At 39.5% G+C, this 24,600-nt stretch overlaps 2 protein-coding genes across 3 annotated transcripts in view; one reads left to right on the top strand and one right to left on the bottom strand.

Annotated features, from left to right (window-relative positions):
• Positions 1 to 24,600, top strand: part of acads (acyl-CoA dehydrogenase short chain) — a 358,028-nt gene that overhangs the window by 132,923 nt on the left and 200,505 nt on the right. The window lies entirely within an intron of this gene.
• Positions 1 to 24,600, bottom strand: part of mef2ca (myocyte enhancer factor 2ca) — a 46,210-nt gene that overhangs the window by 3,841 nt on the left and 17,769 nt on the right. For both annotated transcript variants that reach the window (XM_083929680.1, XM_083929681.1), the window contains 7 exons: positions 22,964 to 23,167; positions 8,401 to 8,544; positions 5,267 to 5,462; positions 5,103 to 5,147; positions 3,238 to 3,401; positions 2,369 to 2,498; positions 2,140 to 2,263 (listed from right to left, as the gene is read on the bottom strand). In XM_083929680.1, coding sequence (XP_083785806.1) covers positions 2,140 to 2,263; positions 2,369 to 2,498; positions 3,238 to 3,401; positions 5,103 to 5,147; positions 5,267 to 5,462; positions 8,401 to 8,544; positions 22,964 to 23,167 — 1,007 coding nt within the window. The remainder of the gene's footprint in view (positions 1 to 2,139; positions 2,264 to 2,368; positions 2,499 to 3,237; positions 3,402 to 5,102; positions 5,148 to 5,266; positions 5,463 to 8,400; positions 8,545 to 22,963; positions 23,168 to 24,600) is intronic.

A 24,600-nucleotide genomic window follows, 5' to 3' on the forward strand; every position in this document is an offset into this window, starting at 1 on the left:
CGTGTTCTACTGCGTGACTAATGGCCTTGAGTGTAAACTCTGCGTCGTAAGCGCGTCTCTTAACAGGAGCCATTTTTATCATAAATCATGCAGCCCAGGCCCCACCAATCCACGCTGGTGCCGTAGTGCTTGTGCTCGATCACCTCAGGAGCTGGAATGAGGATACAGGTGTTTCATGGACGTTTGAATCCAAACGCCACAGATTTATTTGCTATGATATGATTTCAGACAGAATTATCAATAATTACACTCTGATCCCATCGGTGGAGAAGTTAAACGTACTTAATTTAACTTAAACTACGATGTTTCCCTAAACTAACCAAGTACCGTATTCTCTGCATTATAAGGTCATAGAACAGACGCTACAGTGGAGGCTGGGGTCACGTTCTGCATCCATTAGATGGAGCTGCTCTAAAGGGAACGTCAACAACACAGTCAGGGGAGGTCGTCTTGTTGCTTCCTCCACTTCAGCACCATTGATTGGTTCATGTTCAACTCTCTGGCTGCTGCTCTGTTCCCGTGTTCTGCTGCGTGACTAATGGCCTTGAGTGTAAACTCTGCGTCATAAGCGTGTCTCTTAACAGGAGCCATTTTGGGCTCTTTACACAAACACACACATGGAAATGAAACGGCACGCTTCACGCAGTCGTATATCTCAACATGCACCGCACGTTACTTCTTCTACGGGGGAAATAGAGTCGGCGGCTGCTCACTGTAGTTGGAGACCTGTTGTTGCTCAATATTGGTCCATATATAAGGAGCACCGGGTTATAAGGAGCACTGTCGGCACACTTGAAGGTTTTTAGGTGCAACTTATAGTGCGGAAAATACGGTAGTTTAATTCCTCTTTTATTGACGTTATTGTAACGCAGCGTCTGTACGCGTCACATCCTTTTTTAACACAGCGGTCAAACCGATTTTAAACTCCTTGCAGCGTTTCTTTGCCTCCATAGTTTCGTTTTTCTGGATTGCAACTCGCTTAAAAATCCCATTTTTGCTCAAACAGTCCTAAAGAAAGATTCAATAACTCTGAGAAAGTCTGATGTTTGGATCGAACGTGTCTCAAACATCCCCCTTTATTTCTTCTCTCACGTCATAAACACATGAAGACCTGTCGTGTTATTCACAGTCTTTAATATATGAATTAACTAAACGTCCTCACAGATGATAAACCTGATTCACAGCTGCGGTGACACGTTGACGCTCGCTCTGTTTATATATTAATGTGAAATGTCTCCACTGACGCTTCCAGATAACACAGTTTTGCGGTGCTGAACCTCCGTAAAGCTCCATTTCCTGCTCAGAGAATCTTCTCCTGTGTCATTTTCCTCACATCAGTCGCTGTAACGTCCTCATTAACCCTCCTGTTGCCCTCAGATTTCACTAACACCATTTATTCTAAGGGTCAATTTGACCCTAAACCCCTAAACATCTGTAAAATGATCATAATCAATGTGTGACTCAAGTGAAGTCGGGTACTTTATGTTTTTATTTAACAAAATGAAAAATATCACTGATGTTAAACTGCATGGAGGGATTTCTGTGTGTGTGTTTTACAGTAAGTCTGTTATTTTAATGCTATTTTGTGTTATTTGTATCATCTGGAATGAAAGTAACGTCCGTTATCAACGACAGCAGCATGAATTTGACCTCATATAATATTTGAATTGTAAAATAAACAATAATAATAATGATTAAATCATCCAGATGATCAAACTGACCCAAAGGAACACCGATGCCACAAGTACATGTACGATAAGAACAATAAAAAATATAGTATAATCATGACAATTTTAGGTTTTTATGAGTAAAATGAGGAAAAGTCATAAATATAAATCAAAAAAAGACAAAAAAATGACATTTTTTAGAGATGTTTAACATTAAATGGGGTCAAATTGACCCTTAGGAGAACAGGAGGGTTAAGACCGCGTCCGTATTCATGAGCATCTGTGGGACGACGCTGGGCGCAGATCATCCGCGCACAACTCACCACAGCTGGGAATGTATCCGTATTTAAAAAGGAAAGGTTTCGCGCAAATGTGCACTTTTATAAATCTAATGTTTTTGTGCGGACACGATGTTTGGGGAAGGATTCCCCGCCCTCCCTCTCCCTCAGGGGGAGCGAGCTCCGGTACTCACCCCATGTGTCCGAGCGCCGAATGCTGCAGGTTCTGTATCTGCTGTTGCTGCCAGTTCGTTACCGAGCCGAGACCAGAACCTCCGAACCCGGTCAGAGAGGACAGGTCGCTGCTGAGGGAGAACTCTGAGGGGGGGGGGGAAACAGGAAACAGAAACATCCTTCCTCATTAATCTGATCCCACGGGAGCTGGAGCCTCGGGGGCGTGCGTCACCGCTCTGCTGTAATCACCTGTGCCGTAAGAAGAGGAGAGAGCGGACGGGTACCCGCCCAGCACCTGTCCAGGTAGAGTCTGCGCGGCTATGGAGACGGCCGGAGTGGACAGCGTCTGGGCCGTCTGAGAGTGATTTATCCGCTGGTTCTGCAAACGCAAGAGGAGCGGATCAGACTTCACATGAGCCGACACAGGTACAGGTACTGACGCTACACTGACGCACGAATCCTCCACGACACTTCTGCTGCATTCACAACATTTACTAAAGGAGTAATACACCAAAAAACACTTTATACTGTATAATAAACATTAACTACAGGAGTAATACACCAAAAACCACTTTATACCGTATAATAAACATTAAAATGTCGTGTCTGGTAAAGTAACTTTCTCTTTTATCAGCGACCGTCAGTCTCTCAAGGTGAAACACAACTTTACTGAGACTTTTTACAACATAGTGCTTCTACTTTTGACTTTTTACAACATACTGCTTCTACTTTTGACTTTTTACAACATACTGCACCTACTTTTTATGAAAATTCATAGAAAAGCGTGTGCAAAAATAAGCCCCCCCCCAAATGTCATAGTTTTTTAATGTATTTTTAAATATAATTAAAGTCATAAATCACTTCAACATTGTTCTTGTTACCACATTAATTTGACTTCTACAGTAATTTTGTAGCTAAAGGTTTTTAAAAGTTCATGAACATTTAAACATTTAGTGTAAATAAAAACACCTTTAACACGTTTAATGAAGAGTGACTCACCAACATCAGGTCAAAGTCCTCACACTGGAGCGCAGCGTTCAAACACAGCGCGTCAGAAATCAACTCATCAAACACGAGAGAAACTAAACAAACGCTGGAGTAAAGAGGAGCGCACTCACGATGGCGGGCATGTTGTTGCACTTGTTGGACGGGGGCATCAGCGTGCGGAGGTCGGGCTTACGGCTCATGCTCATCGGAGGACTCTTGTCCTGCACGCTCTTGGACACGCCTCCTGGAGACAGCAGCCCCGGGGAGGTGCAGTGGTTACTGTAGCTGCCGTTCCCTGCGGACGCACACAGGGGCGGGTTCACGGTCAGATGTAGATTTGTATTAGAAATCAACACAAATGTGATGAAGGACGAAGGGAAAAGAGCTTTAACGTTTAAATTAGGGCTTAAATACAGATTTAAGAGGGAGAAAGTCACAGATTTCACTTAAGGAGGAAGATAAAGTGACGTTTTAGGGCTGAAATTAAAAGGAAATAACTTTTCTATGTGGATGATGCACCGATAAAAGTCTGCAAATGTGCTTTAAAGGCTTAAATTTAAACAGGAATAACTTTATTTAAGGATATTTAACATTATAAATTATGGAAAATAAGATTATATATTATAGAAAAGTTACTTTCTATGTGGATGATGCACTGATATAACTCTGCAAATGTGCTTTAAAGGCTAAATTTAAATGGGAAGAACTTTATTTAAGGATATTTAACATTATAAATTATGGAAAATAACATTTATATGTGGATGATGCACTGATATAACTCTGCATCTAGAAGAAGAGCTTTATATAATAATATTTAACCTTATAGGTTATAGAAAAGTTACTTTCTATGTGGATGATGCACTGATATAACTCTGCAAATGTGCTTTAAAGGCTAAATTTAAACAGGAAGAAGTTTATTAAAGGATATTTAACATTATACATAATAGAAAATAACTTTTCTACGTGGACGATGCACCGATATAACTCTGCATCTTAAAGGGAAGAACTTTATTTAAGAATATTTAACATTATAAATTATGGAAAATAAGATTATGTATTATAGAAAAGTTACTTTCTATGTGGATGATGCACCGATATAACTCTTTAAATGTGCTTTAAAGGCTAAATTTAAGCAGGAAGAACTTTATTAAAGGATATTTAACATCATCCACAAATAAAATAACTTTTCTATGTGGACGATGCACTGATATAACTCTTCATCTAAGAGGGACTAACTTTAATAAAAGATTTTTAACATTATAAATTATGGAAAATAAGATTATACATGATAGAAAAGTTACTTTTTATGTGGATGATGCACCAATAAAACTCTGCAAATGTGCTTTAAAGGCTAAATTTAAATGGGTAGAACTTTATTTAAGGATATTTAACATAAATTATAGAAACAGAGCGTTAACAGGGTCAGAAAATCATTTTCCAGGAGTTTTTCTTGAAAATATTTAAACTTGATGCAGAGATTTCAGCTCTTAAATCAGGAATAAAGAGTTTCTGTTTGTTTCCTTTACAGGAAATAAAACATTTAATTAATCGCTTCCACTGCACTTTAACTTCTATTAACTGTCTTTAAAATTATACTTTTCTAATTAATATTTGACGATTTAAAATCAGGAACTGCTTTTCTTGAATTTGATATCATTTATATTTTAATCAGAGACTAAATCTCACACTTGTTTATGTATTTATTTAAAAAACAAGTTTGTGTTTCTATAGTTACGTGAATGTTGCTGTTTGTTTTTATTGTTTTTGTTGTTTTGTTTTGTTTTTTAAAGCGACATCGAGTTTCTTGAATGTGTTTTTATTGTTTTCATGTTTAGTTTTCTTTATTTTCTTGTAATATTTGTAAAATAAGTTGCATTTATTTGTTTCTTTCATTGTTTTTTGTGCTTTCAAACGTCCTTACGGATAAAAACACACTTTAAATATATAAAATAATACGCTGAAAAATAAAGGTTTTATGAATAAAGCACATTCTCACCCACACTGGAGACGACGGTGCTCGACAGCTCTGAGCCCATCAGACCTGCAGACACAACAAACGCTGAGTTATAGTTTATTTTTGTGGGTTTAGTGACACGTTTGTTAAAATAACCTGTTTTTATTGTTATTGATGGGAATCGAACCGACGTCAGGATGGTTCACCTGTGTTTCCGGTGCTGGGCGGCCTCTGCGGGGACATGCTGGTCCTCTGCAGGGACGCGTGCGTGTGGGACGCGTGCGTGTGGGACACGGGCAGCAGGTTGTGGCAGTTGACCCCGGGGTGAGAGTAGAGCAGGCCGCCGGGGCTCCCGCCCGCCATCGCCGCGCCCATGTCGTAGCTGGAGGGAAGCAGACCCTGCTGCAGGGTCAGAGGGGGGGGGGGGGGGGGGGTTAACATCACACATCTGGACCCAGAGAACCCGTTTACATCTGGACCCAGAGAACCCGTTTACATTCACACATCTGGACCCAGAGAACCTGTTTACATCCATCTGGACCCAGAGAACCCGTTTACATTCATCTGGACCCAGAGAACCCGTTTACTGGACCCAGAGAACCTGTTTACATCCATCTGGACCCAGAGAACCCGTTTACATCCATCTGGACCCAGAGAACCTGTTTACATCCATCTGGACCCAGAGAACCCGTTTACATCCATCTGGACCCAGAGAACCCGTTTACATTCATCTGGACCCAGAGAACCCGTTTACATTCATCTGGACCCAGAACCCGTTTACATCCATCTGGACCCAGAGAACCCGTTTACGTCCATCTGGACCCAGAGAACCCGTTTACATCCATCTGGACCCAGAGAACCTGTTTACATCCATCTGGACCCAGAGAACCTGTTTACATTCATCTGGACCCAGAGAACCTGTTTACATCCATCTGGACCCAGAGAACCTGTTTACATCCATCTGGACCCAGAGAACCTGTTTACATCCATCTGGACCCAGAGAACCCGTTTACATCCATCTGGACCCAGAGAACCCGTTTACATCCACACATCTGGACCCAGAGAACCTGTTTACATTCACACATCTGGACCCAAAGAACCTGTTTACGTTCACACATCTGGACCCAGAGAACCCGTTTACATTCATCTGGACCCAGAGAACCCGTTTACATCCACACATCTGGACCCAGAGAACCCGTTTACATCCACACATCTGGACCCAGAGAACCCGTTTACATCCATCTGGACCCAGAGAACCCGTTTACATCCACACATCTGGACCCAGAGAACCCGTTTACGTTCATCTGGACCCAGAGAACCTGTTTACATCCATCTGGACCCAGAGAACCTGTTTACATCCGCACATCTGGACCCAGAGAACCTGTTTACATCCATCTGGACCCAGAGAACCCGTTTACATCCATCTGGACCCAGAGAACCCGTTTACATCCATCTGGACCCAGAGAACCTGTTTACGTTCATCTGGACCCAGAGAACCTGTTTACATTCATCTGGACCCAGAGAACCTGTTTACATCCATCTGGACCCAGAGAACCCGTTTACATTCACACATCTGGACCCAGAGAACCCGTTTACATTCACACATCTGGACCCAGAGAACCCGTTTACATCCATCTGGACCCAGAACCCGTTTACATCCATCTGGACCCAGAGAACCCGTTTACATCCACACATCTGGACCCAGAGAACCTGTTTACATCCATCTGGACCCAGAACCCGTTTACATTCATCTGGACCCAGAGAACCCGTTTACATCCATCTGGACCCAGAGAACCCGTTTACATCCATTCATCTAGACCCAGAGAACCCGTTTACATCCATTCATCTGGACCCAGAGAACCCGTTTACATCCATCTGGACCCAGAGAACCCGTTTACATCCATCTGGACCCAGAGAACCCGTTTACATCCACACATCTGGACCCAGAGAACCCGTTTACATCCACACATCTGGACCCAGAGAACCCGTTTACCTTCATCTGGACCCAGAGAACCCGTTTACATCCATCTGGACCCAGAGAACCCGTTTACATCCATCTGGACCCAGAGAACCCGTTTACATCCATCTGGACCCAGAGAACCCGTTTACATCCATCTGGACCCAGAGAACCCGTTTACATCCATCTGGACCCAGAGAACCCGTTTACATCCATCTGGACCCAGAGAACCCGTTTACATTCACACATCTGGACCCAGAGAACCCGTTTACATCCATCTGGACCCAGAGAACCCGTTTACATCCATCTGGACCAAGAGAACCCGTTTACATCCATCTGGACCCAGAGAACCCGTTTACATCCATTCATCTGGACCCAGAGAACCCGTTTACATTCACACATCTGGACCCAGAGAACCCGTTTACATCCATCTGGACCCAGAGAACCCGTTTACATCCATCTGGACCCAGAGAACCCGTTTACATCCACACATCTGGACCCAGAGAACCCGTTTACATCCACACATCTGGACCCAGAGAACCCGTTTACCTTCATCTGGACCCAGAGAACCCGTTTACATCCATCTGGACCCAGAGAACCCGTTTACATCCATCTGGACCCAGAGAACCCGTTTACATCCATCTGGACCCAGAGAACCCGTTTACATTCACACATCTGGACCCAGAGAACCCGTTTACATCCATCTGGACCCAGAGAACCCGTTTACATCCATCTGGACCAAGAGAACCCGTTTACATCCATCTGGACCCAGAGAACCCGTTTACGTTCACACATCTGGACCCAGAGAACCTGTTTACATCCATCTGGACCCAGAGAACCTGTTTACATCCATCTGGACCCAGAGAACCTGTTTACATCCATCTGGACCCAGAGAACCCGTTTACATCCATCTGGACCCAGAGAACCCGTCTACATCCATCTGGACCCAGAGAACCTGTTTACATCCATCTGGACCCAGAGAACCCGTTTACATCTGCACATCTGGACCCAGAGAACCCGTTTACATCCATCTGGACCCAGAGAACCCGTTTACATTCATCTGGACCCAGAGAACCCGTTTACATCCCCACATCTGGACCCAGAGAACCCGTTTACATCCACACATCTGGACCCAGAGAACCTGTTTACATCCATCTGGACCCAGAGAACCCGTTTACATTCATCTGGACCCAGAGAACCCGTTTACATCCATCTGGACCCAGAGAACCCGTTTACATTCATCTGGACCCAGAGAACCCGTTTACATCCCCACATCTGGACCCAGAGAACCCGTTTACATTCACACATCTGGACCCAGAGAACCCGTTTACATTCATCTGGACCCACAGAACCCGTTTACGTCGTGTGACGTGAGGAACTCACGCAGAGTCGCTGGCGGTTGATCATCAGGTCGATGTCTTCGTTGATTTTTCGGTACTTGTCGTCGGACTCTGGGCTCTGGCCGGCAGAGTCGTCCGCCTCGATGTCGGGGCTGTCGCAGCCGTTCAAACCTTTCTTCCGCAGCGTCTGCACACACACACACACACACACACACACACACACACACACACAGACACACACAGACACACACACACACACGAGTCAAACAAAGTCACGTGACAGTTAATTAAATATATATATATATTTAAAACGTCTCTTAAATGTTAATAAATGTGAATTTTCACTGTGTTCCTGTTTTTCTTGTTGCATTAATTTCTAATTATTATAATTTTATTATTATTTACTCATTCTGAGACTTCAGCTTCTGTTTTTTGGTTTTTACGTCAAAATAAACTGAATATTTCTCTGAAAACAAAACTTTTTTACAGTTAAAACAGTAAAATATTAACATTAAATAAGAAAAGTTGCTGCTTTTGTTCCTGTTTTTTTAAGATTGTATAAAACGTGACATTTGAAGAGACTTATTTACTATTTTCTGATATTTTTGAGTCAAAATTAACAAAGACAAATCAGATTGTGTATAAAATCAATAAAGATGATGTTCACTTCATTCTGTATGAATATATATTTGTATTTCAGAGCTAAAACAGTTTAAATCAAAGTAAAACTGCATTAAAAACATCCCAAAACAATGTTAATAAATGTAAATATTAGATTTAGTTTAACTTTATTTCTACATGTAAAAAAAAGATGTATTTTTATAAATTCATATATAAAAGAGCTCCAACTCAACCAGCTGCAGCATTAAAGGGATGAACACAATAATTAAAACACAATAATAAACATTATTATTATTATTATTACATTAACTTTAAGGTTAAACCACCAGAGGGCGCCGTCGTCACACGCAACACGGACCTGACTCCTGATTTAAAACCTGCTGTTTTCATTTGATGATATTAAACAGATAGATATAGTTTATTATTATTATATTTGTTTTTGTTATTATTAAATCTGTCTTCTCTCTTTCAAAGGAAGGTTTTCAACTTGGGGCGGCAGTAGCTCAGTCCATAGGTGACCTGGCTGGGAACCGGAGGGTCGCTGGTTCAAGTCCCTGTGTGGACCATGTATGGAGTGTGGACCGGTGGCTGGAGAGGTGCCAGTTCATCTCCTGGGCACTGCAGAAGTGCTGTTGAGCAAGGCAACGAACCCCCAACTGATCCACTGGCAGCCCCCTCGCTCTGACATCTCTCCATAAATTGCATGTATACAGATCGTGTGTGTGTGATTAAAAAATTATTAAGAGAGTGGGACAAAGGAATTCTTCTTAATATTGTATTTTAAAATTATTATTAAAGACGTGCGACTTGTTGCTGCTCATGGGGGAATATTGTTGTTTCTTTGTAAATCATGAATAAGTCACAGTGTGGTCGTTTAAATTTTGTGGAGAAAGTAAAAAAAAAAATTGAAAAATGTGAAAAAAAGTCGTACAATTTTGTGGAAAAGTCGTAAAAATTTGGAAAAAAGTTTCAAAAATGTGAAAAAAGTCGTACAATTTTGTGGAAAAAGTCGTAAAAATTTGGAAAAAAGTTTCAAAAATGTGAAAAAAGTCGTACAATTTTGTGGAAAAAGTCGTAAAATGTGAAAAAAAGTCGTACAATTTTGTGGAAAAAGTCGTAAAATTTTGAAAAAAGTTTCAAAAATGTGAAAAAAGTCGTACAATTTTGTGGAAAAAATCGCAAACTTTAAAAAAGTCGTACAATTTTGTGGAAAAAGTCGCAAAATTTTGAGAAAAAGTCGTAAAATTTAAAAAAAGTCGTACAATTTTGTGGAAAAACTTGTAAAATTTTGAGAAAAAGTAAAAAAATATGAAAAAAGTCGTACAATTTTGTGGAAAAAATCGCAAACTTTAAAAAAGTCGTACAATTTTGTGGAAAAAGTCGCAAAATTTTGAAAAAAGTTTCAAAAATGTGAAAAAAGTCGTACAATTTTGTGGAAAAAGTCGCAAACTTTAAAAAAGTCGTACAATTTTGTGGAAAAAGTCGCAAAATTTTGAGAAAAAGTCGTAAAATTTAAAAAAAGTCGTACAATTTTGTGGAAAAACTTGTAAAATTTTGAGAAAAAGTAAAAAAATATGAAAAAAGTCGTACAATTTTGTGGAAAAAGTCGTAAAATTTAAAAAAGTCGTACAATTTTGTGGAAAAGTCGTAAAATTTGGAAAAAAGTTTCAAAAATGTGAAAAAAGTCGTACAATTTTGTGGAAAAAGTCGTAAAATTTTGAGAAAAAGTAAAAAAATGTGAAAAAAGTCGTAACATTTTGAAAAAAGTTTCAAAAAATGTGAAAAAAGTCGTACAATTTTGTGGAAAAAATCGCAAACTTTAAAAAAAGTCGTACAATTTTGTGGAAAAAGTCGCAAAATTTTGAAAAAAGTTTCAAAAATGTGAAAAAAGTCGTACAATTTTGTGGAAAAAGTTGTAAAATGTGAAAAAAGTCGTACAATTTTGTGGAAAAAGTCGTAAAATTTAAAAAAAGTCGTAAAATTTTTTTAAAACTTTAAAAAAGTCGTACAATTTTGTGGAAAAAGTCGCAAAATTTTGAGAAAAAGTCGTAAAATTAAAAAAAAAAGTCGTACAATTTTGTGGAAAACTTGTAAAATTTTGAGAAAAAGTAAAAAAATATGAAAAAAGTCGTACAATTTTGTGGAAAAAATCGCAAACTTTAAAAAAGTCGTACAATTTTGTGGAAAAAGTCGCAAAATTTTGAGAAAAAGTCGTAAAATTAAAAAAAAAAGTCGTACAATTTTGTGGAAAACTTGTAAAATTTTGAGAAAAAGTAAAAAAATATGAAAAAAGTCGTACAATTTTGTGGAAAAAATCGCAAACTTTAAAAAAGTCGTACAATTTTGTGGAAAAAGTCGCAAAATTTTGAGAAAAAGTCTAAAATTTAAAAAAAGTCGTACAATTTTGTGGAAAAACTTGTAAAATTTTGAGAAAAAGTAAAAAAATATGAAAAAAGTCGTACAATTTTGTGGAAAAAATCGCAAACTTTAAAAAAGTCGTACAATTTTGTGGAAAAAGTCGCAAAATGTTGAGAAAAAGTCGTAAAATTTAAAAAAAGTCGTACAATTTTGTGGAAAAACTTGTAAAATTTTGAGAAAAAGTTTCAAAAATGTGAAAAAGTCATACAATTTTGTGGAAAAAGTCGCAAAATTTTGAGAAAAAGTCTAAAATTTAAAAAGAAGTCGTACAATTTTGTGGAAAAACTTGTAAAATTTTGAGAAAAAGTAAAAAAATATGAAAAAAGTCGTACAATTTTGTGGAAAAAATCGCAAACTTTAAAAAAGTCGCAAAATTTTGAGAAAAAGTCGTAAAATTTAAAAAAAGTCGTACAATTTTGTGGAAAAACTTGTAAAATTTTGAGAAAAAGTAAAAAATTTGAAAAAAGTCGTACAATTTTGTGGAAAAAGTCGTAAAATTTTGAAAAAAAGTTTAAAAAATGCGAAAAAAGTCGTACAATTTTGAAAAAAAAATTAAAAAATGTGAAAAAAGTTGTACAATTTTATGGAAAAAGTCGTAAAATCTTGGGGGGAAAAAATTAAAAAATGTGAAAAAAGTCGTACAATTTTGTGGAATTTTGAGAAAAAGTAAAAAAACGACTTTTTTCATATTTTTTTACTTTTTCTCAAAATTTTGCAACTTTTTCCACAAAATTTTACGACTTTTTTCACATTTTTGAAACTTTTTTCAAAATTTTACGACTTTTTCCACAAAATTTTACGACTTTTTCCACAAAATTGTACGACTTTTTTCATATTTTTTTACTTTTTCTCAAAATTTTGCGACTTTTTCCACAAAATTGTACGACTTTTTTCACATTTTACAACTTTTTCAACAAAATTGTACGACTTTTTTCACATTTTTGAAACTTTTTTCAAAATTTTACGACTTTTTCCACAAAATTGTACGACTTTTTTCACATTTTTTTCACTTTTTTTCAAAATTTTACGACTTTTTCCACAAAATTGTACGACTTTTTTAAATTTTACGATTTTTTTCCAAATTGTACGACTTTTTTTAAATTTTACGACTTTTTCCACAAAATTGTACGACTTTTTTAAATTTTTTTACTTTTTCTCAAAATTTTACGACTTTTTCCACAAAATTGTACGACTTTTTTCATATTTTTTTACTTTTTCTCAAAATTTTACAACTTTTTCCACAAAATTGTACGACTTTTTTCACATTTTTTTACTTTTTCTCAAAATTTTACGACTTCCACAAAATTGTACGACTTTTTTCACATTTTACAACTTTTTCCACAAAATTTTGCGACTTTTTCCACAAAATTGTACGACTTTTTTTAAATTTTGCGATTTTTTCCACAAAATTGTACGACTTTTTTCACATTTTTTTACTTTTTCTCAAAATTTTACGACTTTTTCCACAAAATTGTACGACTTTTTTCACATTTTTTTACTTTTTCTCAAAATTTTACGATTTTTTCCACAAAATTGTACGACTTTTTTCACATTTTTTTACTTTTTCTCAAAATTTTACGACTTTTTCCACAAAATTGTACGACTTTTTTCACATTTTACAACTTTTTCCACAAAATTTTGCGACTTTTTCCACAAAATTGTACGACTTTTTTTAAATTTTGCGATTTTTTCCACAAAATTGTACGACTTTTTTCACATTTTTTTCACTTTTTTTCAAAATTTTACGACTTTTTCCACAAAATTGTACGACTTTTTTAAATTTTACGATTTTTTCCACAAAATTGTACGACTTTTTTCACATTTTTTTCACTTTTTTTCAAAATTTTACGACTTTTTTCATATTTTTTTACTTTTTCTCAAAATTTTGAGACTTTTTCCACAAAATTGTACGACTTTTTTCATATTTTTTTACTTTTTCTCAAAATTTTACGACTTTTTCCACAAAATTGTACGACTTTTTTCACATTTTTTTACTTTTTCTCAAAATTTTGCGACTTTTTTCACATTTTTTTACTTTTTCTCAAAATTTTACGACTTTTTCCACAAAATTGTACGACTTTTTTCACATTTTACAACTTTTTCTCAAAATTTTGCGACTTTTTCCACAAAATTGTACGACTTTTTTCACATTTTACAACTTTTTCCACAAAATTTTGCGACTTTTTCCACAAAATTGTACGACTTTTTTCACATTTTTTTACTTTTTCTCAAAATTTTACGACTTTTTCCACAAAATTGTACGACTTTTTTCACATTTTACAACTTTTTCCACAAAATTTTGCGACTTTTTCCACAAAATTGTACGACTTTTTTTAAATTTTGCGATTTTTTCCACAAAATTGTACGACTTTTTTCACATTTTTTTCACTTTTTTCAAAATTTTACGACTTTTTCCACAAAATTGTACGACTTTTTTAAATTTTACGGTTTTTTCCACAAAATTGTACGACTTTTTTCACATTTTTTTCACTTTTTTTCAAAATTTTACGACTTTTTCCACATTTTTTTACTTTTTCTCAAAATTTTACGACTTTTTCCACAAAATTGTACGACTTTTTTCACATTTTACAACTTTTTCCACAAAATTTTGCGACTTTTTCCACAAAATTGTACGACTTTTTTAAATTTTACGTTTTTTTCCACAAAATTGTACGACTTTTTTCACATTTTTTTCACTTTTTTTCAAAATTTTACGACTTTTTCCACATTTTTTTACTTTTTCTCAAAATTTTACGACTTTTTCCACAAAATTGTACGACTTTTTTCACATTTTACAACTTTTTCCACAAAATTTTGCGACTTTTTCCACAAAATTGTACGACTTTTTTAAATTTTACGATTTTTTCCACAAAATTGTACGACTTTTTTCACATTTTTGAAACTTTTTTCAAAATTTTACGACTTTTTCCACAAAATTGTACGACTTTTTTAAATTTTACGATTTTTTCCACAAAATTGTACGACTTTTTTCACATTTTTTTCACTTTTTTTCAAAATTTTACGACTTTTTTCACATTTTTTTACTTTTTCTCAAAATTTTACGACTTTTTTTACATTTTTTTACTTTTTACCACAAAATGTGATTGTGATTTCCCGCGATTCAACAGTGAGGTGTGTGTGTGTGTGTGTGTGTGTGAGTGGTACAGTGTGTGGTTTGGCTCTCAGTTTCCTGCTTCAGCACTTCACAGCCCATTAGTCCAGTCTGTCAGCTGCCACACACACACACACACACGCACGCACAGACACGCACGCACACACACACTGATACACGCACACACACACACTCACACACACACACACACACACGCACAGACACGCACACACACACACACACAAACACACTGATACACTCACACACACACACACACACACACACACACACGTATCCCACTCATCTCAGTCATGTCCACCTGTTTGGCTTCGGGGGAGCGGGGGGGGGGGCGGGGGGTCATATGTGTGAGGCAGCTAGCACCAACGCTGGAGCGATGGCCGTAGAAGGTTATTTTTTGCTCCGCAGCGTTTCCTGTCGTCACTCCCTGACAATCTGTCACACACACACACACACACACAGACGCACACACACGCACACACGCACACACACACACACCTCACACACAGACACACAAACACACATACCACGCACACACACACGCACACACTAACTGATATCAGCAAGTTATGAGCTGCAGGACTTGAGTAAATATTCTTAGTTACTTAACTCTTAACTACTTTAACCACCGATCAGGCATGTGTGTGTGTGTCTGTCTGTGTGTGTGTCTGTGTCAATGTGTGTGTGTGTGTGTGTACGTCTGTGTGAGTGTGTGTGTGTGTGTGTGTGTTGATTTTCTGTTATTCCTTCATCTGCTCAGTTTTTCGTGGGTGGTCTACAGCTCCTCCAGGTTACATGATGCTGTGTCTACATGTGTGCACCAGTGTGTGTGTGTGTGTGTCTGTGTGTGTGTGTGTGTGTGTGTTTGTGTGTGTGTGTGTGTGTGTGTTGTTTTGAGGCTAAGGAAACAAAGTGAAATGTTCCTTTATATATTAAACGTTTTGTGTTAAAACAGCTCGACTGGAGGGAACGAAGACTCTGTTACTCAGCCTCAAGTTGCTTCTCTTTATTTTCCACACACACACACACAGGCAAACCACAGTCACACACACACACACACACACACACACACACACACACACACACACACACTCACGGCTATTCTTAGCTGTGTTCTGGGTTATTTTTAGACCACTACCGGTTTCCAGCCATTTAGCTGGGAGGGACCGCAGCCAACACAAAGGAACTGGAGTTACTCCGCGAGCATGTGTGAGCGTCACAGCCTCTTCAAGTGTGTGTGTGTGTGTTTTATTGAAAATCTGTTTCTAATCTGACGCAACACACACACACACACACACAGAGACACAGACACACAGACACACACACACACACACACACACACACCAGAGCCGGCCAAAGCAAAATAAGGTTAACGGAGCAAAAGTGAGGAATGCAGAACTCCTCCGGTTTAAAAATAGCAGCAAGGTTCCCAGGCTACATGAGCACAACACACTGATAGATATCTAACACACACACACACACACACACAGAGAGAGAGACACACACACACACACAGGCAACATGCCAACCCGCTACATGAGAGAAAAAAGAGCAGATGACCAAAACAAAGGAGCCTCTCTTCTGCTGAATTCCTGCGCGGCAGATTTTTCTTTTCACAGCTTCTCGATCGCTCGGAGCTCAGCACACTTTCCCCGTCAGCGTCGCCTCAAAACGTCCAGGACGGAATAAAAACTGTTAAAGCATGAGTGAAGTCTGCAGCGGGGAAGTCGAGATACCAGGGTTTTGTTTGATGTCGGAGGAAATATCAGAGTTTCACGATTATTAGTGAGTTATTTTCTTATTGGAGACGATTAAAAAAGACGTGAGTTTGGAGGGAAAGTGAAATTACGGCGTAAAATCATCACATTCTGCACTTTAACCATCAATAATCCACTGAGACAGTTTTGTTCTGTAACAACTATTAAGGTAGAAATCCAGGAGAGTTGCTAACAGCCGGACGTGGCTAACAGTGGTTAGCTCGGGGCAGCACGGTGAAGGCATTCAAAGGTCTTTTTTAACCACTAATGCTGCTGAAAATAACAGCAAACCTCTGCAGCAGCATGAGAAGAGTCCCTACACACACAACAAAGCAGCAATGGGCTCCTTCCTTTGACCACTTTGAGGGCGCCTTCCCACTGTGCCTCCGTCCCGTGTCACGGCTAAAGTCTGGTTCCTTTGACCAGTGTGAGTGCAACCGTACCACGTCTAGGAGCGGCACGCTTGCCGTCCACGGCCCGTTTGGGAGAGGTGGGCTTTAGTAAAGCACGTTTGCACGTGTACGAGCACGAGCGTGCGCACGTGTACGAGCACGAGGCCTACGGCGGTTCTGAGGTCATTTCCTGTGCGCCTGTTGGGACGTAGAAAAAAGAAGGAGGGACCATGCGCGGACATTTCAAACAATGGCGGTGAAAGGTTCACGTTGGTGTGATGCGGAGGTGGAGTGTTTACTGCAGATTTGGTCGATGAAAAGATTCAAAAACAGTCGACAAGACGCACAAAAACTCCGAGGTCTACGGAAAGATCTGGAAACAAAGCCACGCATCGCCATGACGTCATCAATGCGTGTGACGTGTTACGGCGTGATGACGTATAGGCAGCAAGAAGCATTCTCCGAGGCCCAGGTAGTGTGAGTACAAACGGGCCTGGAGGGGGGGACAAGGACCCTAAAGCACGGGGCACGGGACGGAGGCACAGTGGGAAGGCGCCCTTAGAATGGAAATATATAGATTCTTTTAAGTGTCTTAAATCCGTCCACAGCAGAACATTTCTTATCTTCTGCGTCTCCAGCCACACTTCAAAACATCTGAACTAACCCTTTAACACACACTTCTTCCCTCTCTGTGTTTCCTCTAACATCCAAACCGTGAGCTGCGAGGAGCTCCGACACGCGGCGCTCGCTCTGGCACGGCGAGCGTGACCTTGGCACCGCGCAGCTCCATGTGTTGTTGCATTAGCCTGAGAGGTTACACATGCCTCTCGTCATCCAATCAGAGCGGCCAGATTAAGCGTGGCGTGTTGGCCGAGTATCAAATGTTATCAGCAAACAGGGGAATCACACTGCGATCGTGTGTCAACACACACACACACACACACACACACACACACACACACACACACACACATAGAGCGTGGCGTGAGCTGCAACACAAAGTCCACTTAAATTAAAAAGAACTAAGTTGTTCAGAATGGTGAAATTCGTCTCTGGTAGAAAAGGAGGAAAACCAAAAGACGGGATTGAAAGCTCTGGAAAAAGGCATCGTATGAGCTTTGAGGTTTTTTTTAACGCTCTTCTTGTGCCGCCACGTGAGGCCGTCTGGAGAGAAAAGGAGCTAGCATCTTTTTTTTTCTGGCCGCGTCTTGTTGACGTGTCCGAACTTCTCAGAAGAGCGCCGGCGTCGTCACAGACGCTCGTGTTCCAGAAACTAACGAAACGAAGACAGAAGCGTTGTTACTCCTGAGTTTTGTGCTTTTATCACCCTGTTAGCTTGTCGTTAGCATGTTGATAGCGTGTTTTTAGCTGTTAGCTTGTTGTTTTTCTGCCAAAAACACAAAAACTAACACAAAACGCTGTGTAGACACACACCGTAAGGATGCACACACACACGCGACTATGTTTTCATTTAAGACGCACGTTTTGCTACGTTAACATGCTACACTCCGACTGATGTGAATGTTAGGAAGGAATTGGTCGGGCCGAAGGACTGAAGTGTTGATTAAAGGTGTAGAGCAGCGGTGTCAAAGTGATCCAGTAAAGAGTTGCTGTGGCTGCAGGTTTTCATTCCAACCACGCAAGAACACACCTGACTCGACTCCATCACCTGAACTGTCTTCACACAGGTGATGGAGTCGAGTCAGGTGTGTTTTTGATTGGTTGGAATGAAAACCTGCAGCCACAGCGACTCTTTACTGGATCACTTTGACACCCATGGTGTAGAGGTACAGGTGTAGAGGTAAAGGTGTAGAGGTAAAGGTAAAGGTGGTGAAGTACAGGTGTAGAGGTAAAGGTGAAGTACAGGTGGAAAGGTATAATTGTAGAGGTAAAGGTGTAGAATTAAAGGTATAAAGGTGTGGAGGTACAGGTGTAAAGGTGTAAAGCTAAAGGTGAAGAGTTACAGGTGGAGAAGTAAAGGTATAGAGGTGTAAAGGTAAAGGTGTAGAGGTAAAGTTGAAGTAAAGGATTAAAGGTAAAGGTGTAGAGGTACAGGTGAAGTAAAGGTGTAGAGGCGCAGAGTCAAAGGTGGAGATCTACAGGTGGTGAAGTAAAGGTGTAGAGGTACAGGTATAAAGGTAAAGGTATAGAAGTAAAGGTATAAAGATAAAGGTGTAGAAGTAAAGTCGTAGAGGTAAAGGTATAGAAGTAAAGGTATAAAGGTACAGGTGTAGAGGTAAAGGTGGTGAAGTAAAGGTGTAGAAGTAAAGGTGAAGTAAAGGTGCAGAGGTAAAGGTGTAGAAGTAAAGGTGTAGAAGTAAAGGTGAAGTAAAGGTGCAGAGGTAAAGGTGTAGAGGTAAAGGTAAAGGTGTAAAGGTAGAGGTGTAGAGGTACAGGTGAAGTAAAGTTGAAGTAAAGGTGTAGAGATAAAGGTAAAGGTGTAGAGGTACAGGTGTAAAGGTGTAGAGGTACAGGTGTAAGAGTACAGGTGTAAAGGTGAAGTAAAGGTGTAGAGGTATAAAGGTAAAGGTAAAGGTGTAGAGGTACAGGTAGAAGTAAAGGTGGAGATCTGCAGGTGGTGAAGTAAAGGTGTAGACATAAAGGTAAAGGTGAAGTAAAGGTATAGAGGTAAAGTTGTAGAGGTGTAGAGGTAAAGGTGTAGAGGCGCAGAGTCAAAGGTGGAGATCTGCAGGTGGTGAAGTAAAGGTGTAGAGTCAAAGGTGGAGATCTACAGGTGTGGAGGTACAGGTGTAAAGGTAAAGGTGTAGAGGTACAGGTGTAAGAGTACAGGTGTAGAGGCGCAGAGTCAAAGGTGGAGATCTGCAGGTGGATGCAGCCGTAAATAAGCCGTTCACAGTTGACACACAGGTGGAAAACGCTGCAGATGAGGAGGCTGAGGGATTACAGTAACGAGCTAAAGGGGATTATGGGGGATTACAGAGGATTACAGGGCGCGTAAGCCCGGCTCTGACGGGCCGGCCAAGAGGCCATGTGGCCCGGGGTCGCCTGGAGGGAACAGCTCAGGTGCACAACACACACAGGACGTACATGTGCACACGAGGCTTTTATTTTGAAGGCGTGTGTCACACGTTTATAACCGGTCGACTGTTTGTGATCTCAAAAAACTCCAAGATGTAAAAAGTGTCTGAAAGTTGGAAAATAAAATACTTTATGAAGCTTCTGACGACATAAACATGAAATTACACTTTTCTCTGGTTTGAACATTGTTGGAAACATCTGTGATGATGTGAGAACTCAACTAAAGATAAAGGTGCACCACAGGGTTCGATGCTGGGCCCACTTCTTTTCTGATCTAACTTTAATTAGCTCTAATTCTTCTGTTCAACTATACGCAGATGATACTTGTTTATACGTCTAAACCTCATTTAAACAAGATGAATCCTAATGAATAAACTTATATATATCTAACAAAGGTTTAATCATTTATAAACTAAATGTAAAGGTGTACCACAGGGTTCTAGGCTGGGTCCGCTACGTTTCTGTTTTCGTTTCCTTTAATTCGTTCTAATTATTCTGTTTAATGATGATGTTGTTTTTACTTATTTACTGTAAAACAAGAATAATCCTAATACATAAAGACGTAGATTTGTAACAGGTTTAGTCATTTTCATGTGGAAAAGTTTGATTTCTCTTGTTTGAACATTTGGGATAATTTAAGAACACAACTAAACCTAAAGGTGCACCCCAGGGTTCGACGCTGGGTCCACTTCCTTTCTGTTTTTGTTAATGATCGTCCTTTAATTCGTTCTGATTCTTCTGTCTAATTACATTCAGATGATGTTGTTTTTACTTCTTTATTTACTTCTCTCGCTGCAGCAGATCGTTTTAGAAGAAGTTGATAACGGGAAAAACAGAAACCGGATATTAAAGAGACACGTTTTCCTTTTTAATAAGCGCTGTGTGGTGGATCTCACTCGTGCCGATGTGCAGAGAGGATCATGTGGATTTAGATGAAGCAACATTTTAATATTTAAATAAACTTTAAAGAGAAGAAACTTTTTAAATTATTACATTTGAGTTGAGCGTTCAGTGGCAGAACGGGTTTGATGTTGCCGTTTAAATGCACAGTTTTGCATTTTAATATTACAAGTTATACAAAATTTACTTAGAGACTAATCAATAAAGTCGTCGTTTGGCGCAGATCTTTATATTTACCTTTAATCATTGGACACAAACTCGAATGTTTACATTTTACTGCTTTGAACAGATGCTTCGTTATGACTCCTGCTGCTCTTTGACTTTTCACAGCTTAAGTCTGACCTTGGTGACATGGTGAGCTTAACAAGTGTGTGTGTGTGTGTGTGTGTGTGTGTGTGTGTGTGTGTGTGTGTGTGTGTGTGTGTGTGTGTGTGTGTGTGTGTGTGTGTGTGTGTGTGTGTGTGAAACACTCAGAGGCTATTACATAAGAAGAAAAACAAGGGTCAGTGGAAACACACTGTTTGAACACATCTTCCTTTAAGTTGTTCTAATTATTCTGTTTAATTATATGCAGATGACACTTGTTTATACGTCTAAACCTCATTTACTTCAAAACGAGATTAATCATAATGAATAAACTTACATTTGTAAAACAGGTTTAGTCATTTTAATGTGGAAAAGTTTGTGTTAATGTGAGAACACAACTAAACATGAAGGTGTACCCCAGGGTTCGACGCTGGGTCCACTTCTTTTCTCTGTTTTTGTTAATGATCGTCCTTTAATTCGTTCTAATTATTCTGTTTAATTATATGCAGATGATACTCGTTTATTCTTCTAAACCTCATTTACTTCAAAACCAGATTAGTCCTAATGAATAAACGTACATCTGTAACACAGGTTTAGTCATTTTATTGTGGAAAAAGTAGATTTCTCTGGTTTGAACATTTGTGATAATGTGAGAACAAAACCAAACATAAAGGTGTTCCCCAGGGTTCGACGCTGGGTCCACTACGTTTCTCTGTTTTTAATGATCTTCCTTTAATTCGTTCTAATTATTCCGTTTAATTATATGCAGATGATACTTGTTTTTACTTCTTATTTACTGCAAAACAAGAATAATCCTAATAAATAAAGACGTAGATTTGTAACACAGGTTTAGTCATTATAATGTGGAAAAGTTTGTTTGATTTCTCTTGATTAAACATTATTGGAAACATTTGTGATAATTTAAGAACACAACTAAACCTAAAGGTGTACCCCAGGGTTCGACACTGGGTCCACTACGTTTTTGTTAATGATCTTCCTTTAATTTGTTCTAGTTTAATTATATGCAGATGATACTTGTTTATACTTCAAAACATGAACTATCCTAATGAATAAACTTATGTAACACAGGTTTAGTCATTTTAAAGTGGAAAAGTGAGATTTCTCTTGTTTAAATCGTTTTGTCTCTAAAAATGTGTAAAAATTGTGAAAAATGTTCATAATAATTCCTAAAAACCCGACAAACATTCTTAAAAAACTAAAGATTTTCAGTTAAACGTTAAATAAACAAAGAACAGAAGGAAATTATTATAAAAGAGAAGCTGAAGCTGATGAAAGTTTCACGTTTGAGCTTAAAAAATGACAAAATAACATCAGTAACATTAATAATAATGAATTAAATGAATGAATAGATTCACTTTTGTTTGAGTGCAACAAGAAAAACAGAAAATTCACATTTAAGAAGCTGGAAACAGAAAAGAGCGTTTCGTTCTCTGGTGATTGTGTGTGTGTGTGTGTGTGTGCGTGTGTGTGTGTGTGTGTGTGTGTGTGTGTGTGTGTGAGTGTCTGTATGTGTGTGTGTGTGTCTGTGTGTGTGTCTGTGTGCGTGTGTGTGTGTGTGTGTGTGCGCGTGTGTGAGTATGTGTGTGTGTGTGTGTGTGTGTGTGTGTGCGTGCGTGTGTGTGTGTGTGTGCGTCTGTGAGTGTGTGTGTCTGTGCGTGCGTGCGTGCGTGTGTGTGTGTGTTTGTGTGTGTGTGTGTCTGAGAGTGTATGTGTGTGTGTGTGTCTGAGAGTGTGTGTGTGCGTGTGTGTGTGTGTGTGTGCGTGCGTGAGTGTGTATGTGTCTGTGAGTGTGTGTCTGTGCATGCGTGTGTGTGTGTGTGTGTGCGTGCGTGTGTGCGTGCGTGCGTGCGTGCGTGCGTGCGTGCATGCGTGTGTGTGTGTGTGAGTGAGTGTGTGTGTGTGTGCGTGTGTGTGCGTGCATGCGTGTGTGTGTGTGTGAGTGAGTGTGTGTGTCAGTGTGTGTGCGTGTGTGTGAGTGTGTATGTGTGTGCGTGCGTGCGTGTGTGTGTGTGTGTGACTCACGTCCACGATGTCGGCGTTGGTCCGGCTCTCGTGCGGCTCGTTGTACTCGGTGTACTTGAGCAGCACCTTGTCCATGTCGGTGCTGGCGTACTGGAACAGCTTGTTGGTGCTGTTGAAGATGATGAGGGCGATCTCGCAGTCGCACAGGACGCTCAGCTCGTACGCCTTCTTCATCAGACCGAACTTACGCTTGGTGAACGTCACCTGGAGGAAACAACAACACGGATTAACAGTCATTACTGTGGGTGAACGTGCTGTTACGTAACTTAAAAACTAACGTTCTTGTGTTTATTACGACAACATTTCACGATGAAGTGATGACTTTTAATGTCCACGAAGGTCAAAGGTCGTCTTCACTGTGACGCCGTTATGTTTCATTATAGGAGGCAGGTTGTAACGGTGGAATTACAACTTCCTGTCAGGCACGTGACGCCACGAGGTCCAAAAAGACTTTTCTAAATTGACTTAAATTGAAGAAAAAAAGACGTTTTTGAGCGTCACGACCTCAAAATAACGATTAGTTTCACTGTCAGAGTTCTGTCCATTCAGTCGCTTTAACATTTAGAAAGTCTAGAAATGATTTAATCCACACTCGCGTTAGCGGAGCGTGAAACAGGAGCAGCAACGGGCTCCGTCCTTTGGTCTCTGATGTGGAAAAGTCCGGAAAGGCACCTGTAAATGTTTGGAAAGTGTTTGAATGTGACTTTAGTTAAAGCTGCAGGAACTCTGCGTGCATTCAAACACTTTCTTTGGTCACGTTTGGATCCTTTAACTGATTTAATGTTATTTTTGTTTATATTACATCATATAAATTCATCCATGAAGTCGTTTTTTTTTAAAGTTTTCATCAGAAAAAGTTGTTTTCAGCCTCTGAAACCTGCAAATATCTGATTGATTTCACGTTAAACTGAATATTTTTGGACAAAACAAAACATTTAAAGACATTTTTCACCATGTTGGGACATTTTATAATAATCAAATCAAACACTGACTTTGGTAATCCACTGTAATGGACTTTACTATGAGAGGAGCTGGTACAGGGGCCAGTAGGTAAGTCTTTAAAACACTCTTTAATAAACTCTGGCTTCACTAACTACGCTGATGATGCTTTATTGTGTGTGTAGGGACTCTTCTCATGCTGCTGCAGAGGTTTGCTGTTATTTTCAGCAGCATTAGTGGTTAAAAAAGACCTTTGAATGCCTTCACCGTGCTGCCCCGAGCTAATCACTGTTAGCCACGTCCGGCTGTGGCGACTCTACTGTGTTTGAGTGTCGTTAAGCTCCGCCCCCTGACTCCTGGAGAAGCGTCCACACTCTTCAAACTCGTGATTCAGTGCAGACGGTTTAAATCCATCTGCACTTAAACAGCATGAATAATGTAAGTAACTGCAGAGCGTGAGGGATTTACACGACCCATCGAGGTCTCAGAGAGGCTGCTCATCGATTCTCAACACTGTCACTGAAACAGAACGGAAACGCCGGGGCCTTGAGCGCCACACGTTCACGGCCAGATACAAAAAAACAGCTTCATGAAACACGAGAGGTCCGGAGGAGCTGAGCGCACGCTTCTGTCAACACGGCAGGTCGACGCTCACGCAGGACGTCGAGCAGTTCGGGTCACAACAGATGCTAAATCTG

The sequence above is a fragment of the Echiichthys vipera genome (genome assembly GCF_963691815.1).
Source record: "Echiichthys vipera genome assembly, chromosome: 16".
Taxonomy (NCBI): domain Eukaryota; kingdom Metazoa; phylum Chordata; class Actinopteri; order Perciformes; family Trachinidae; genus Echiichthys; species Echiichthys vipera.